This window comes from Theobroma cacao, chromosome 3, assembly GCF_000208745.1.
Source record: "Theobroma cacao cultivar B97-61/B2 chromosome 3, Criollo_cocoa_genome_V2, whole genome shotgun sequence".
NCBI lineage: Eukaryota > Viridiplantae > Streptophyta > Magnoliopsida > Malvales > Malvaceae > Theobroma > Theobroma cacao.
Genome location: NC_030852.1, coordinates 29,493,611 through 29,509,302, shown reverse-complemented (window position 1 = coordinate 29,509,302; position 15,692 = coordinate 29,493,611). Strand labels below are relative to the sequence as shown.

The 15,692-nt window shown below is 34.4% G+C and overlaps 3 protein-coding genes and 1 non-coding gene across 7 annotated transcripts; 3 read left to right on the top strand and 1 right to left on the bottom strand.

Annotated features, from left to right (window-relative positions):
• TRNAM-CAU lies at positions 2,714-2,785 on the top strand. The gene has a single exon. It is a non-coding gene; the product is annotated as a tRNA-Met (tRNA).
• On the top strand, positions 3,889-6,458 carry LOC18605700. Its single transcript, XM_018118591.1, has 2 exons — positions 3,889-5,527; positions 5,808-6,458. Exons 1-2 carry the CDS (start codon positions 3,889-3,891, stop codon positions 6,209-6,211), a joined length of 2,043 nt encoding a protein of 680 aa, XP_017974080.1. The 3' UTR covers positions 6,212-6,458.
• On the top strand, positions 6,688-8,733 carry LOC18605699. Its single transcript, XM_007038867.2, has 5 exons — positions 6,688-7,070; positions 7,187-7,239; positions 7,338-7,499; positions 7,687-7,788; positions 8,409-8,733. Exons 1-5 carry the CDS (start codon positions 6,848-6,850, stop codon positions 8,541-8,543), a joined length of 675 nt encoding a protein of 224 aa, XP_007038929.1. The 5' UTR covers positions 6,688-6,847; the 3' UTR covers positions 8,544-8,733.
• On the bottom strand, positions 8,616-13,332 carry LOC18605698 (hydroxyproline O-galactosyltransferase HPGT1). 4 transcript variants are annotated; one of them, XM_018118094.1, is made up of 12 exons: positions 12,808-13,332; positions 12,599-12,662; positions 12,385-12,434; positions 12,073-12,266; positions 11,553-11,616; positions 11,383-11,455; positions 11,130-11,250; positions 10,492-10,579; positions 10,329-10,379; positions 9,897-9,998; positions 9,699-9,811; positions 8,616-9,356 (listed from the first exon to the last, which is right to left on the bottom strand). In XM_018118094.1, exons 1-12 carry the CDS (start codon positions 12,918-12,920, stop codon positions 9,334-9,336), a joined length of 1,056 nt encoding a protein of 351 aa, XP_017973583.1. In that variant the 5' UTR covers positions 12,921-13,332; the 3' UTR covers positions 8,616-9,333. The 4 variants fall into 4 exon arrangements, with proteins under 4 accessions (XP_017973583.1, XP_007038926.2, XP_007038927.2 ...); XM_007038864.2 differs by having other exon boundaries at positions 9,942-9,998; XM_007038865.2 differs by having other exon boundaries at positions 9,942-9,968; positions 12,808-13,331.

The window sequence follows — 15,692 nt, the reverse complement described above, 5'->3', positions numbered from 1 at the left end:
CTCTGAAGCCGTATCGTACACTCAACAATTATTGAGGATGAGAATTTTTTTGATAAAGCCTTTATTCTCGTTCGTACGTCCGTTGATATTCATTTCGGACATCATCTAATTCTTCAATCAACGCATTTTAGTATTTGAAAAATATCTATATTTTATTTCTTAACGAAAAATTTATGAATTGATTATTGAAGCAAACATTTAAATATAATCGTTTAATTATCTAATCTTTTATAATTTGAACTCATTGTATTTCTATTTTTATTATTAATTACAATTCATTAAAAATAACAAATCAAGTCACTTCATCCTTTATTATTTTCTTTTATTTGTTTATGATTCAATAATTAATACATATCATTAAAAATCAAGAAATGATAATATAATTGTAAGTAATTATTATTCACATTTTGTAACAGGTGAAGTACATTGACGTTAAATTATATATTTGAAAATTTGTACATATCTTAATGCAAGGATAGATAATTTTTGTTAATGTCCCAATGATCGAAATAACAAAGTAATAGTATAAACTATATAATTAGTTGGATATATTGTTATATGAAATATAATGTTGCTAAGTGACACATATTTTGTAATTTATTCGTGGTAATAATAAGTTTGTCATTATGATTTTATTAGATTATGATTAATCATATAAAGAATAATTCTACGAATTTTGTTTACTCACTAGTATATAAATTAGTGATATAAAATATCTTAGTACAAACACTTTTTCTTCTATATGTAAAATCTTGAAAATTAAAAAAATTATTGTAAAAAAACATCAAAGAAACTCAATTCGCCTTTTTATTTTCAACAAAAACCCTAAATTTTTTCCATGAAATTTTTATCATTCATCCTTTTTGGATTAGTGTTTAACCCTCATTTTTAAATCGATAGAAAAACAAAATTTTGATTTTTTTTTTCTCAAATTAGGACATAAATAAACGGTGAAATGGGGTGGTTGTCACGGACCAATGATATTCCACAAATTCCAAATAAAACGAAAATCCAAAGTCTAAAGAAATGTAAAAGGTAGTAAAAAAATTATAAAAAGCCAAAAAGTATATGTTTTATGAACATGTGTGAGACAATTGCTCCATTTTAGTACTTATTTAGTCTCGTTTTGTTTGTTTTTTTATTAATTTTTTAAGTCAAATACATTTAATTTTTTCAACAAAAGAGAAATAAAATAAGACAGAGAAAATATTATTATTAATGAATAATTAATTTGTTACCTCCTTAAAAAAAAAAAATTAATTTGTTACGTCTTTCAAAAACATAGTTAATTAATTTGTGTGGTGCGTGTTAATTAAATTGAGTAAACGTTAAAAGAAAACAGAAACGATTAGGCATGATGCAAAGTAGATGAGTCTATGATGCGAAAAGAAATTGTGGCCAGCAATAACGCAACTTTCTAGAATAGGGCAATGAAGTAGGCTAAATTATTAGTCAACTTCCATGAAATAGACGAGTGACCAATTATTGAATAATATCCTCATTCTGCTTATCCCGTTATTAAGATTAGAATAATGGGCATTTATGAAGCATTTGGGAAAGCATGCGTTGATCTTCAATCAATGTTTTAAAAGCCGAAATTGTTAATTGTTAATTCATTATAGAAGGATCAATTATGATGCGAATTGATGTTGAGTGGGTGATAATGCGTCTTAGGGCGGTTTTCATGAATGTGGTTTAATCATAATTCATAACTTATGAAATGTGAAATTATATTATATCTCAAGTCAATGCATGTCTCCATTCTTTTAGTTAATTTGGAGATTTAGTTAAATATATTCTATTATGAAAAGTTGTCCTTTTTCTTTCACTTTGGAGTTTGACATTTTTTTTTGTTAGATAATTTAGAGATAGAATGAATGTTTTTGAAATTAGCTTGGCTTGTTAGGTGTCACCAGTTGCTACCATTTGCCATAATTCTATCAGTTAACAGTAGTCATAGATTTAGAAAAAATTAATCAATGGCTTGCAAGAAATACATACTTATTAAGTACAAACTTATTCTTGTCCACCACGTATCAACAAATTAGAGTCGTGTCGTGGAAGCCTGGTGGGTCCATAAGCCACAGGTCTCACGATCGAAATTTGGCTTTGATATAAAGTTGCCTTCCAAGTTAATCTTCAAGCAGAGTTTATTAATTTTGAGTCTTATTTTGAAAATTAATAAATTTTGGAGAAGTTTTAGTTTTATTTAAAAAATTAATAAATTCGTGGAAAGTTTTTATTAAAACTTAAAAAAGTTTAAATATTTTATCTCAAATTTTTTTAGTATTGTCTTTTTCTTTTTAGTTTTAGATGTGATAATTTTGGTAAAGAATGTTTTTGAAAGTAATTTGGTTGTTTACTATAATTAGTTACTATGAATAACCATTATTCTATTAGTTAATAGAAGTATAGATTTAACATAAATTAATTAAGAAATTATATTTAATGCATTGACAACATATAATTAACTTTTATACATTATTAAGCCATCAAATAATGCCATTTTATTGATAATTAAATATCATCATTAATGATGGGCATTAATGGTTTGACAATGCATAAAAATTATATGATCAATGCATCAAATATAAAATTTAAAAAACTTGATAATATTTAATTTTACGTCTCTCAAAATTTTTAATTTATTTTTCAATGAAGTGATATATTGTTCGTATATCAAATATAATTATTTACACCTACATCTCACCAAATCAAAGTGGCGCAGCGGAAGCGTGGTGGGCCCATAACCCACAGGTCCCAGGATCGAAACCTGGCTTTGATAAAAAGCGGCTTCCAACGTTCAAAACTTTTGGGTCATTCATTTAAAATAAAAATCAACACGACACCGTTCCTTGAACCTCCCGAACCTAGCATTTGATTGGTTCAAAATCAGTAAAGCGTCCGCGATATCTCGCCAAAAGGAAAAAAAATTTAAGAAAAATAACAATAGAAAAGGCTAAACGAGAAGAAAGAGAGGATAAGATTGAGACCCTAATAAAACTACAAATTCCAAAAGAAGCATCGAGTGAGGATTGAACAAAAGCAAAACCCTAAAACTCGAAAATATCGCGATATATAACAAAACTTCCAGATCTGCAAACTCCGTTTATTTCTCCGTCGAGAAGACGAACGAATCTCTATCTCTCTCTCCTCTCCTCCGTAAGCTCCTTAAATCTCTCGCTAATTTCTCTTTCCTTTTTGTTTTTCTTGCAACTTACAATTCTCGGGTTTTCCGTCTACATTTTACATTACATAAACACTCGCTCTCGCTTTTTTCAATGCTTCAATAAAGCTTTTAAATGTTGGTGCTGGATTATGGTTCCTTTCTGGAATTTTAAACTAAAGACAGTGTTTGGTTGCTTAGAAAATGAACGCAAAAAAGAGGCGGAAATTTCGAATTTTACGGTGTGTACTTTTCCAGCGGAGGTTTTTTCTGTTTCGGTGGAAAAAGATTTTGCAGGAAAATTATTTTGAAAATTTCACTGTATGGAGGTCATGCTAGTTTTTAGCTATGGGATAGTGAACATTGAGCTTTGAATCAAACTAAAATGTTGAAAAATATGGAAATTCAAATCTATACGATTCTCGGTAAGATGCTTTGCAGATTTGAAGATTTGATCGTCTGATTTTTTTTTTTTGAAGATGTTTGATGAGCATTCTTAACGTGCATTTTTTTTTCATTTTAATTTGCTTCCTTTTGTAGGTAAAATTGGACAACTTAATAGTCATTTCCCACCATCATCAGTAAGTTCGAGTTTCTGATTTACTACTACTTTGCATTTGCTTGTTTGAATGAAATAATTTGCTTCAATTGTCAATTCGTTTTGATTGCATAATCATTTTAAAATGGCAAGAGTAAAACGATGATTATGTGCACTTATGTTTATGGCAGTGGTTCGAGAAAAAGATGTGTGTTGGGAATATGCTGAGAAACTTGATGGAAATAAAGTTAGATGCAAATTTTGCCTTAGAGTTTTGAATGGTGGGATTAGTAGGTTAAAGCATCATCTATCTCGTCTTCCAAGTAAAGGTGTAAATCCGTGTAGTAAAGTTAGGGATGATGTTACTGATAGGGTTAGAGCTATTTTATCATCGAAAGAGGAGATTAAAGAAACATCTAGTGTTAAGAAGCAGAAGATTGCTGAAGCTAGATCTCCTGGAAATATATCCACTTGTAGTAAAATCATTCCTTTAGAGGCATCATCTCCTGTGGCAAAAGTTTTCCCCGCTACCTCACCAATTGCCCCTCCATCATTGAACAGCCAAGAAAATGTGGAGAGAAGTATCGCTTTGTTCTTTTTTGAGAATAAGTTGGACTTTAGTGTAGCTCGTTCTTCATCCTATCAAGCAATGATTGATGCAGTAGGAAAGTTTGGTCCTGGATTTACAGGTCCATCTGTTGAAACCTTGAAGACAATGTGGTTGGAAAGGATCAAGTCTGAAGTGTGTTTACAATCAAAAGATACAGAGAAAGAATGGGCTACTACTGGCTGTACCATCATTGCAGACACTTGGACTGACAATAAATCTAGAGCTTTAATAAACTTCCTAGTTTCATCACCCTCAAGGACATTTTTCCACAAGTCGGTTGATGCCTCATCATATTTTAAGAACACAAAATGCCTTGCTGATTTGTTTGATTCTGTTATTCAAGATTTTGGCCCAGAAAATGTTGTGCAAATTATTATGGATAGTAGTTTCAACTATACTGGTATTTCAAACCATATCTTGCAGAACTATGGAACCATTTTTGTGTCTCCTTGTGCTTCTCAATGTTTGAATCTAATCTTGGAAGAATTTTCTAAGGTAGATTGGGTGAACAGATGTATCTTACAAGCACAAACATTATCCAAGTTTCTGTACAACAATGCGTCAATGCTTGATTTGATGAAGAAGTTTACTGGGGAACAGGAACTTATAAGAACCGGAATAACAAAGTCTGTTTCTAGCTTTCTATCATTGCAATCAATGTTGAAACAGAGGTCAAGATTGAAGCATATGTTTAATAGCCCTGAGTATTCAACTAACTCCTCATATGCAAATAAACCACAGAGCATATCTTGCATTGGCATTGTTGAGGATAATGACTTTTGGAGGGCAGTAGATGAATGTGTAGCTATATCTGAGCCTTTTCTGAAAGTGTTGAGGGAGGTATCTGGAGGGAAACCTGCTGTTGGTTCTATATATGAACTAATGACCAGAGCCAAGGAATCAATAAGGACATATTATATAATGGATGAGGGTAAGTGTAAGACATTTTTGGACATAGTTGATAGAAAGTGGCGGGACCAACTTCATTCACCTCTACATTCGGCTGGGGCATTTTTAAATCCTAGTATCCAGTATAATCAAGAAATAAAATTTCTTGGATCTATAAAAGAAGACTTTTTTAAGGTTCTGGAGAAACTACTTCCCACTCCAGAGTTAAGACGTGACATCACCAATCAAATTTTTACTTTTACAAGGGCAAAGGGGATGTTTGCTTGTAATCTAGCAATGGAAGCACGAGATACAGTTTCTCCTGGTATGTATGCAGTTTTGTATCAGGCAATGTTCTTGCTTTTGGTTGTGCATGTGTATGGTTGCTCTTAGATATACGTGTATGGTTTCTGTGTGTGTGTGAGCAGCCCCTAGCCTTTTGCTTCTCCTTTGCCCTTTAAATGTGCCGTAATTTCCCCAAAAACTAGAACAGTATGCTATTGAAATATATTATTTTAGCCAATGAAATCTTAGTTGTCATTCTTCTAGGATTATCTGCATATGAGTAACTGGTTAGTGACTCTGTCTGCATTTCTCTCTTGTAGGGCTCTGGTGGGAGCAATTTGGCGACTCAGCTCCTGTGTTGCAACGGGTTGCAATTAGAATCCTCAGTCAAGTTTGCAGCACTTTTACCTTCGAGAGGCATTGGAGCACATTTCAACAAATTCACTCTGAAAAGCGGAATAAGATTGACAAAGAAATATTGAATGACCTCGTGTATATTAACTACAATCTCAGGTTAGCAAGACAAATGAGAACAAAGTCCGTAGAAGCTGACCCTATTCAGTTCGACGACATTGATATGACCTCAGAATGGGTAGAGGAAAGTGAGAACCCAAGCCCGACACAGTGGCTTGATCGGTTTGGTTCTGCTTTGGATGGGGGTGACTTGAACACGAGACAGTTCAATGCTGCCATATTTGGAAATGACCATATATTTGGCTTGTGACTGGGTTTGTGCAAGTCTCTGTACCGCCTTCTGTTGTTGAGTGAGAATGCCCTGTAACTGTTCATTGATAATCAGTTCCTGCTCTTCAGTTTAAATTATTGAATTATGTAGTAGCGGCTATGTATGAATGGCACGCTTTGTATATACCAGCCGATATTGCTACATGAAAAGAAGTTAATAGGTGTGGTAATGTTCTGAACTAAAATCTGTTTCAAATGAAATTCAGCAGTCTGTAATTATAGAGTAAGGATTTTTGTAATTAATGTAGTGTCTGTTCTTGAATTTGGTGAAAAATAATATATTAAATGATAAAGTATTTTTTAAAATAAAATTTTAATTGAATGATAAATGTACTTACTGATTAAGAAAAAAATATGGAAAACTGTAATTCACTTTTACGGCAGGAAGAAGTTTAAGTTTGTACTTGTATTATTTGTATACGCATCAGTGGTAAATGGTATTCCTTTAATAAGTTTTTTCGGCGACCGCGTACTCAAGAATCAGTCTTCAAAGAAAAGCTACAAGCTTTCCCCAACAGGACTTCTACTTCCCAAGTCCTTCCATCTTTTTTCTCAACACTTCCCTCCCTCTTTCCCCTCTCCTGCAGATGCCCCTCGTCCTCCCACCATAATCGTAATGGACTACGATTTCAGGAACAGAACGGGTCCCCCGTACGAGGCGCAAATCCCTATGTACCGTCAACAACCCACTTCATCATCATCATCATCATCGATGCCATCTAGCCATCCGATGTACGGACCTTCCTTATACCCAAGAATCGGTCAACCCGCTCACACCGTTGTCCCTCCTGCACCCCGCATCCCATCTTTCCATCATACCTCTTCTCCTTCCTCTTCCTGTGAATTCTCTTTCTCCCTAAAAGTTCTTTCTGTACTAGTAACATTCATGCTTTTTTTTTTTGAATTTGGTAAAATCAATTTTTTTTTGTGTTTTAATTAATTTTATTTATGGCAGCGGGATTGGGCGTCAGGGTTGCTCTGAAACCAGAATATCGGATCACTCCCCCGGTAAGCTTTCTCGGTCGTTTCCTTTCGGTTTTAATTAGAGGGATAAGTTAGGTTGTTAGGGTAATGCTATGGAAGTAATTGATTTCTCGGCTTTGCAGCCTCAGTTGTTGCCGCAAGTTGGGGATATTCCTCGAAGCAATTTCCAGTTTGATTTTGGGTTTGAGAGGAAAATCTTAGCCGAAGCAGAGAACGAAAGCATGAATTTTAGCAGGCTTGGCTTGGAAAGCCTTTCTAAATCTACTGAATCAACTTCTTCATCGGTACGTTTTTCTTATTCTCAATAGAGATTTAGGCTTCCTTTTGGATCTTTCATTAACCTAGTAACTTGTCTGTTCAATGGTTCATCTTGTGATGACTTTGAGTAGGATTTTGTTTTAGTGAAATTAGTCCACATCTGTTGAGCTTCTAAGGGTTTGTTTGAAAGAAAAAAAAAATTTGACTGTGCAGGGTGCGAATGCAGATCCTGTGGTGAGCAAATACATTGCCTCTGGACTCAACCGAGAAGCTGTAACTGTTGCAGTTGCAAACTATGGAGACAATCCAACCAAGGTATTCTATGCCATTCACAATTGATAATTTGGTAATGCACCCAATTAGTTGGAAGTTAAAACACCTGATGATTTACACTTTTTCCCCTGATAGTGTATAGATCAATTGTAGTCCAAATGTATAAGTAGGTTGATTCTATGTTGAAGTCTTCCTTACCTGATTTTATAATTTGTAATGTAGGTTGGATATGATTGTTCTTGTTTTTTTCCCCTTGTCTTCTAGTATAGCGAGTTATAGTCCATAAGTATGCTTTATGCTTAAGATCGAGGAAACACATTCTTTTGCGGATGACTAGGATCGTGTCCACTGGCATTTTGTCCATTGGCAGAGAGTAATTTTGGTTTCTTAGCATGCTAGAATTCCTCCCTGATATTTTACTGCGTTTGGCTGTAGTAATCTATTAATCTTCTAGGAAAAGTGACTGGTTTTGATGGCCAGGAGTTAGTATCCTGAATTTCATGTCATGGATTGAGAGAAACGAGCAGTCTTGTAATGGGGAGCTTGAGTAGTTACATCACTTCTTCCAGATCTGCAGCTGGCATTTGCCTTTGATTTTAAAATGTTAATTGAAGTAAGTCTCTTACTATTTATTTATGTATTTTGTTACTTTCCTTCCTTAGGTTCGGGAATTTGTCCATAGTTACAACTTACTGCGAGAAATGGGATTCTCATCAAACAATGTTGCTGAGGCCTTACTCATGTATGAGAATGACACAGACAAGGCACTGGCGCATTTCCTCAACAACTCATCATGAGGATGACATAAACTAAATAGTTGTATGTGAGTGAAGACTGGAGTGATAATGTGATACCTTTTTTTTTTTTAATTTTTTGGTGTGCTTTTTATGCTTTGATACAGATTGTACAAGTGCTCATTCTGGGATATTTTACCCCTCTAATAAAAGAAAAAAATAACTATAAACAGCATATCCTTTTTGGTGTCAATTGTATGCATGGGTATAGAGCCCCTCACTATCATTGTTCTGGACAATCAGATAACGTTTTAGATGGTATTGCCTATTGCCCCATCTCCACATGCAATTTTCGGGGGTTAGATTTCAAACTTCAGACCTCTGAAAGAAAGATGTGAGAATTTTGTTGTACTTGTGATATAACTTTGACCATCTACTTCATTGAGTCATCAACTTAATACATTAACCATCTATTGATCCCAATGATATCAACTTAAGAATAAATCACATATGTATGTCTCTGAATGAAAGAATAAACTTAGATATTCTGCAGTCTAAAGAACAAACAAAATGGAAAAAGGGAACATGAAACCCTCTTCAACTAATATGATCAACTCTATAAGTCTTTAACTGTGTCAATTCCAAACTCTACTCTCAACAGTTCCTCAGATGGCAGTCAAAACAACCTCTATTGTGCAAGCAAGAAGCCCTCTAATCAAAATTTGAGGAGCCATTCTTTCTCTATCAGGTTCATGTTTAGCTGACTGACTATTTGGAAAAAGAAAAAAAAAAATCCTATCTTATAGCATCAGCCATGAGGTTTGTATTTGCCTTCCAGGATCAGTAAATAAATTCAAACTCCAGAACAAATAGCTCCTGCAGCCACAGCCAAAGAAAACAAAAAAGATACATGTTAGTTACCCCAAGAAATAGCCAAATCGATCTCTGGAAGAACATTCTCATTAAGGGTGTCTATACCTAAAAGTGTTCACTGACTTATCCCTAAGGACTAACAAAATTGACAGGACATGATAGCTGAAATGCTAAAGTATAATACTTCTTACTTTAGAACTTGTTCATTGCAGTAAAGTTTAGACATTAATATCCACATTAATACATTAAATATACAACCAAATGTATGATATAAACAGAGAAGTTGGTTTGAGAAAGCAGGAAAGGTGCTTGATGTGTCTGTGTGCGCGCGAGAGAGAGAGAGACCTGTTGACCAAGATGAGCAGCAAAACTTCCCTTCATCTACATAATTGACATCAAGCCCCAAAAACCAGGATCCAGCACTGACATCATCATGGGCATAAGTGCGCAGAAGAGATCTGCAGTTCAGCAAATTAGGACAACTTCTTGCTTTATAATGGCATAACTTATGAAACTGTAGCACCAAAGAACAAAGGACCTGACCTATTTATTGAAATAAATTTAGCCAAAGCTCCAGATATGACATACATTTCACCTGACGCATGGCGGAAGTATCTGTTGGATGCCCCAAAAGAAGAGTTCATACTAGGAAAACAAATATCATTAAAGTAAACAAATATTAAGAAGAGTTCATATAAGAAATATATTCCTAGATTTTCTGTCCATGTATAAGATAGTTGCAGATTTGAAACTCATTTCAATAACTGAAAGTTTTGGTACGTAAATTAAGTGAAAGTAATTTACAAACTTAACTGACAACACTGATGTTGATAGTGTGGGCAACTAAGTACTATTAACAGATATTATTCATTGAGATTTTATCAAGAGTATGTCAGTAACAAGGATAATTAGTTTAGTCATGGATGCTTTCTTTTGGTTCTCCTAGAAGATGAAATTAGTGGCAGCAAAACTTACGATTTTTTATCACCAAACTTCCACCAATCTGGTTCATACCATTTATGGCTCCTGCCAATATCCAGAATGGCAAGCATGAGAAGAAATAATGCTATTCAAGTAAATATCAAACTCATGTATCCTAAACTCTGAATCTATATTTGAGTATCTAAGCCAAACTCACGGTTCAGAGAAAACTTCGCCTGATTTCATACAGCCAATATAAACACGACGTTTGTCCATATGAGATGTAAGTGTAGCTCCCAAGGCATCTGGAAAACATCAATCTGATTAGTTGAGAAGGCACGGCACTGAGCAAAGGTTTTATCAATTGTGAAACAAATCTTGTAATGGAAAGCTTGTTCGTCTTTGAAGATGATAGAACAAAATTAAGATACCACAAATAGTGCAGGTAATGAATTTGACAAGCTTTGAACAGTGAGCCCTTAATTACATTGGTCAACAGCATTATCACTTTTTAAATAACATCTGCAATCAACAGATTTAAAATTGAAATCTCCAGTCTGTCAATGTTATGGTGTTTGCTAGTAAGTCAGCTTATAATCTTCAAAAATGGTTTTCATCTACTCTATAAGGTCATCTTAGAGAATCACCATTGTGAATTTGACCTCACAAAGATTTAGCTAGGTTGTTTTCTGAATCAAGTAAAAGGGTAAAACAACTTAAATATATTAACAAAGTGCTATAACTTAGACAATTGACAATTCTGAATTAAGATTCTTCCAAATTCACATTGATGCACATAGTTGATCTAGGGGATCAAAGAAAGACTATACGTTATCCGTCTATTATGATACTAACCAATATTTACATATACGTCATCATTCACTTTTGCATAAAACTCAGCATCCCATCTGTCTGCAGCTAGAGCAAAAAACATTTCAGCCTTCTTTGGAAGCTCCCCAGGTGCCTCCACTTGGTCCTGTTAATGAAAGTATATAGAAATGATTATATAGTTGGATCCATAACCAACTCTATGAAACAAGACAAGTCATTTGCTTTCAACTGACTTCTTAAAGAAATAGTTGCATAAGGAGTGTTCCATTGGACTTACAAGAATCATAAAGTCATTCATTTGCCTATATTCATCATCAATGCTCCTGTCCAAACTGTCCCCACGATTTGCACTGCAAAAGTATGCAACTTAAGGATGAGTTCTAGCTTACCATCTTATAATTTAGCAAGGATCCTTAGAAAAGGAAAACTTGAATGAGAAAATTATACCTTCTTCCAATGACAAATCTTGAAACTATGCCCTTTTCATTCTCCAATTTCTTCAAAGTTGCACCTGGGAAATGGACATTCTGGTTTTAGTTCCCCAGCAAAACAATATCAAAAGTCATTCACATCAATCTCACTGCCTTTCAGTATAAGTGCACGATTAATTAGACAACATAAATGTTTCAATTGCTTGCATATAAATTCAGTCGCAAATAAAAAAAATAATTTGTCAGTCGAAGATGCATATTGCCTCACTTGTGCCCTTACACTTAAAACAGCTAGCTATTAGTGGGGCTGATTACATAAACAAGCACACAAGCAGAAAATATAATGATATAATGATCTCCATTTTTCTCTTTCCTTTTTAAAACTGAAGGGCAATGATTCTTCTATATGCCAGCCTTTTTGTCCTTCCACAAGAAAACAAATCCATTTACACACCAATCTAACAAGGGAACAACATCTCACCAAAAAGAGAGTACAAGAAAAAATTCAGCTGAAAGAAAGAAAATAGTGTTCATACCACTTCCCATCCATGCCTTTCGGATTGCATCTCTGTTGTTCTTACGTCCAAATCTTGTTAAAACTCCTATTACTACAAGTGGCCTTCTCTTTGAAACAGCCCCATCAGTATCTGATGAAGTCTTGGAAGTAAAGCCCTCTTGTCTAGCAGCAGCCAGATCCATCTCAAGGGCAGATAATTTCTTATGTTGTTCCCTAATAAGAAAATGATACTCCATAAAAATTATGTTGCAATTGAAAATCTCAGTTAACAGATAAGAGTTGAGGGCCAACAAGAAATACTTTAAAAAAAAAAAACCAATAGTTTCTTTACCTGCAGGCTATGATTTTCAAAGTATCATCCACTGATATAGCAGATTGGCCCTAAAATGAAAAAACACTCATTAACTAAAATTCTTTTTTCCAACAAAACAAAATTAAACAGTAGATAACAAAGCCAATCTGATAAACTTATACCCACAAACAGCTAAATTCCAAAGTCAAAAAGTAAAATACTAAATACCACCAAGACTGTTACAAATTCTCACCAGCCCTGTTATCCTATCAAGCTCCTTTATCAAATAAACCCTGTTTTCTGCATCCTGCCATAATCTATCTTCCACAGAAAAACCCGAAAAGAAAAAAAAAAAAAAGAACTTTCACATCAATAAATGAAAAAGGAAGGATCTCTAATCAGTAAAATTGAATAGACAATTACTATTAAAAAGATGGGTCCGCTAATAAATTGAGAACTGACCTGCCAGCCACATAGAAAGAAGCAAAAGTGGCGAACATGGAGATCAACAACGAAGAGATTCGTGTTCGAAATACCATACTTGAGACCATGCTACTGGATCCCTTACTCTGCATTTGTCTTCTTTTTAAGACAAAAAGAGAAAAAGTGAAGATTTCTTTGAACTTAGATACAGCGAGTCAGTGACGTTAACGAGAGGTAGATCTAAGTCCAACTCCCTATCGGCTTTCAAACCTCTATCTAATCTGAGTTTGGTCCTATGTTTGAGAGATGACCTGTCAGTGTCGAAAAGAATTCTCTGGGGTTCTGGGTCTTTTCTTGTCTTTTGGCTTTGGGTTTCAGTGCAATGTTCCCCCGCAAAGCACCCAAACTCAGTTTTGTCCGCCTTGAATACACTCAAAATCAGAACACAAATACTTACATTTTTGTACTCGATCTTTTGTAGGATGTAGGATGAATTTGGATTTGGATATTATGGTAAACAGAACGTACCGTTTATAAAGCCAGAGTGGGTTTTGTCTGCTATTGTCTGCTTGCCATGCGTAGCTATATTACCAAATTTCCACCGACTTTTTTATAGTGTTTTTTCTTTCTTTTTGGAAAGTTATTCTATGCAGATTTATATAAGCTAACTCACTTAATTAAGATTTTATAATTTTAAATCATTTTTTATATAGTTAAAAAATCAATAATTCATTTTTCTTAATATATAAAAAGTTCATTAAAAATTTGAGTTACCGAATATGAGATGATCTCTTTCCAACCCCTAAATCTCAGAGTGTATTCTCAAATTCGATTATAAAAACTTTTATATTAAAATTTTTACTTTCAACTGTAATATCACAGCTTATTTAAGTACAGGAAGAAAATACGGAAGCCCATTGATGTGGCTGATGGGATAGTCAGGCCTGGACCGCCTGGTTAATGGGTTGGAAACTTAGAATCACTTTGCCCACAGGTCCAGAATATTCTCTTCAGACTCTAGCGTAAGCCCACCTGAGTTCTGTATAGCCTAGGTGTCTGGAAGCCCATGCTGATATAACTGAGAAATATGCTTGGGATCTAAATGCTGATTTCAGATTCATGGTTGCCAACTTGCCATATATCAATGCAACTTACTTTGTTGATCTTTACAAATTACATGCTAGGAACTATCAGATAGAATCAAACCACTTTCTCTTTAGTGATTTTAGTTGGAAGTGGAAATGTTTGGTATGGCTAAGTGTGCGTTTGAGCTTCAGCTCCTTTCACTCTACGCGGCCATTTTTATCCGCTTGGTCCAACTTTCCATTAGCCAATTTTCTGTGCGCCACTCACGGGCACTATACCATCTGCACCCACAAACTGACAAATGTGATCAGGCCTTCCTCGACCTAGGTGCAGCGGCTACCACCCACCACGCCCCTTTGAATTTGGTGAGCCTTTTCCCTTTTTCTATCTTTTTTTTTTTTTTGTTTAGTGGCTTGGAATTGAGTCCATTTCTATTATTGCTTTGGTTTTTCTTCGTTACTCTGTCATGTCTTTTTCACACCAATACCAAAACAATAGATGAATTCCATTTCCAGGTGATCATTATGCGTGCACTTCCAAACGAGAGTACTATTACCGAAGAGCCAAAGAATATATATATCTCAGGAATCTGTTGGCCTAATTCAAGGAACATGTTTCCTGTTTAGTGTTCAGAGTTCGGACCTATGCTTTATCAGTTGCGTCAAGCAATAGTCACAATTCTTTGTCACTGTTATTGACTGGTTGCTCCCTCATAATACTATTGCTCAAGCAAATAATAGTACCAAGCGCTTCATTTCATAGCACGAACCAGTCAGCGGCAAAACATGCCATTCTTTCATTTATTGAAAGTTGAAACTAGGCTTTCCGTTTGACCTTTTTCACTATAGTACTCGTGGTGTCATATAAATGATTAACTTCACGCTGTACAGCCTGCTTCCGACTGATGAATAGGAAGACATCAACAGCTGGAAACGTATGTGAATAAAGTAAATCAGAAAGTGCTTTGTAATATCATTGCCCGGAGGAATATTTTCCCATCTTCAGTTTTCTTTAATTCAGTATTATTGTATGACACTGCCATGAGTCGAACTTAATACTACTTTTATCCAGCATTCTTATCTTCTTATATATGGTCAAGTATTATGAAGAATTTATGACTACTTCTAACGTGGCCAAAACCGAAGGAAGCGCAAGAAACAAAATAACACGAATGAGTAATGTGCCACCGAGCTTGACCCAATGGAATACATATTCTCTGCTTCTTCTTCAAACTTCAAACGAGTCTCCAGGGACTATAGCTGATATGGGATCCCCAACACATATTACACTATATATGGTGACTCAATAAAAATTTGAGAAAGGTAAAATAGAAAAAAGTTAAGGAAAATTTCATCTCCTTTTCATTCAAAAAAATATTTTAGGATAAAATACACTAACATTCCTAAATTTTACTCATAATTTTATGCTGATTTATTAATTTTTAAAATATCCAATTTGTCCCAAGAAAATAAATTTAGTTGGACACATAAGTCCAATTGCTAATATTTTTATTAATTTTTTTTAATTAGAAGAAAAGAGATTCAAATTTGCTCTCTAAGTAAGAAATTATGTACAAATCAATGAACTAATTGTTAATATTTACATTAATTTAATGACATAACAACACTAAAAAAATAATTTTATCTTTCATTAATTTTAAAAATTACCAAAATATAATTTTTTTAAAGAAAAACTATACTCTATCTCCTGCAGACCGATCACCTCACGATCATATTTGGTCGAAGAGTGTCAAACTTGACTAGATTGCGCTCTCCTAGGGAGCACTAATCTAGTGCTCCTCAAGAGAGCGCCAGGGAGCCTCAAATTGTCACTCTCCA

Excerpts from the sequence above, each read along its gene's own strand:
- LOC18605699 (XM_007038867.2), top strand. The coding sequence starts at position 6,848 with ATGGACTACGATTTCAGGAACAGAACGGGTCCCCCGTACGAGGCGCAA. Across the intron at positions 7,500-7,686 it reads CTGAATCAACTTCTTCATCG|GGTGCGAATGCAGATCCTGT; the intron begins GTACGTTTTTCT and ends TTGACTGTGCAG. Across the intron at positions 7,789-8,408 it reads ATGGAGACAATCCAACCAAG|GTTCGGGAATTTGTCCATAG; the intron begins GTATTCTATGCC and ends TTCCTTCCTTAG.
- LOC18605700 (XM_018118591.1), top strand. The coding sequence starts at position 3,889 with ATGGCAGTGGTTCGAGAAAAAGATGTGTGTTGGGAATATGCTGAGAAA. Across the intron at positions 5,528-5,807 it reads ACGAGATACAGTTTCTCCTG|GGCTCTGGTGGGAGCAATTT; the intron begins GTATGTATGCAG and ends TCTCTCTTGTAG.
- LOC18605698 (XM_018118094.1), bottom strand. The coding sequence starts at position 12,920 with ATGCAGAGTAAGGGATCCAGTAGCATGGTCTCAAGTATGGTATTTCGA. Across the intron at positions 11,251-11,382 it reads TGAATGACTTTATGATTCTT|GACCAAGTGGAGGCACCTGG; the intron begins GTAAGTCCAATG and ends TTTCATTAACAG. Across the intron at positions 9,999-10,328 it reads AAGTTTGGTGATAAAAAATC|TATGAACTCTTCTTTTGGGG; the intron begins GTAAGTTTTGCT and ends TTGTTTTCCTAG.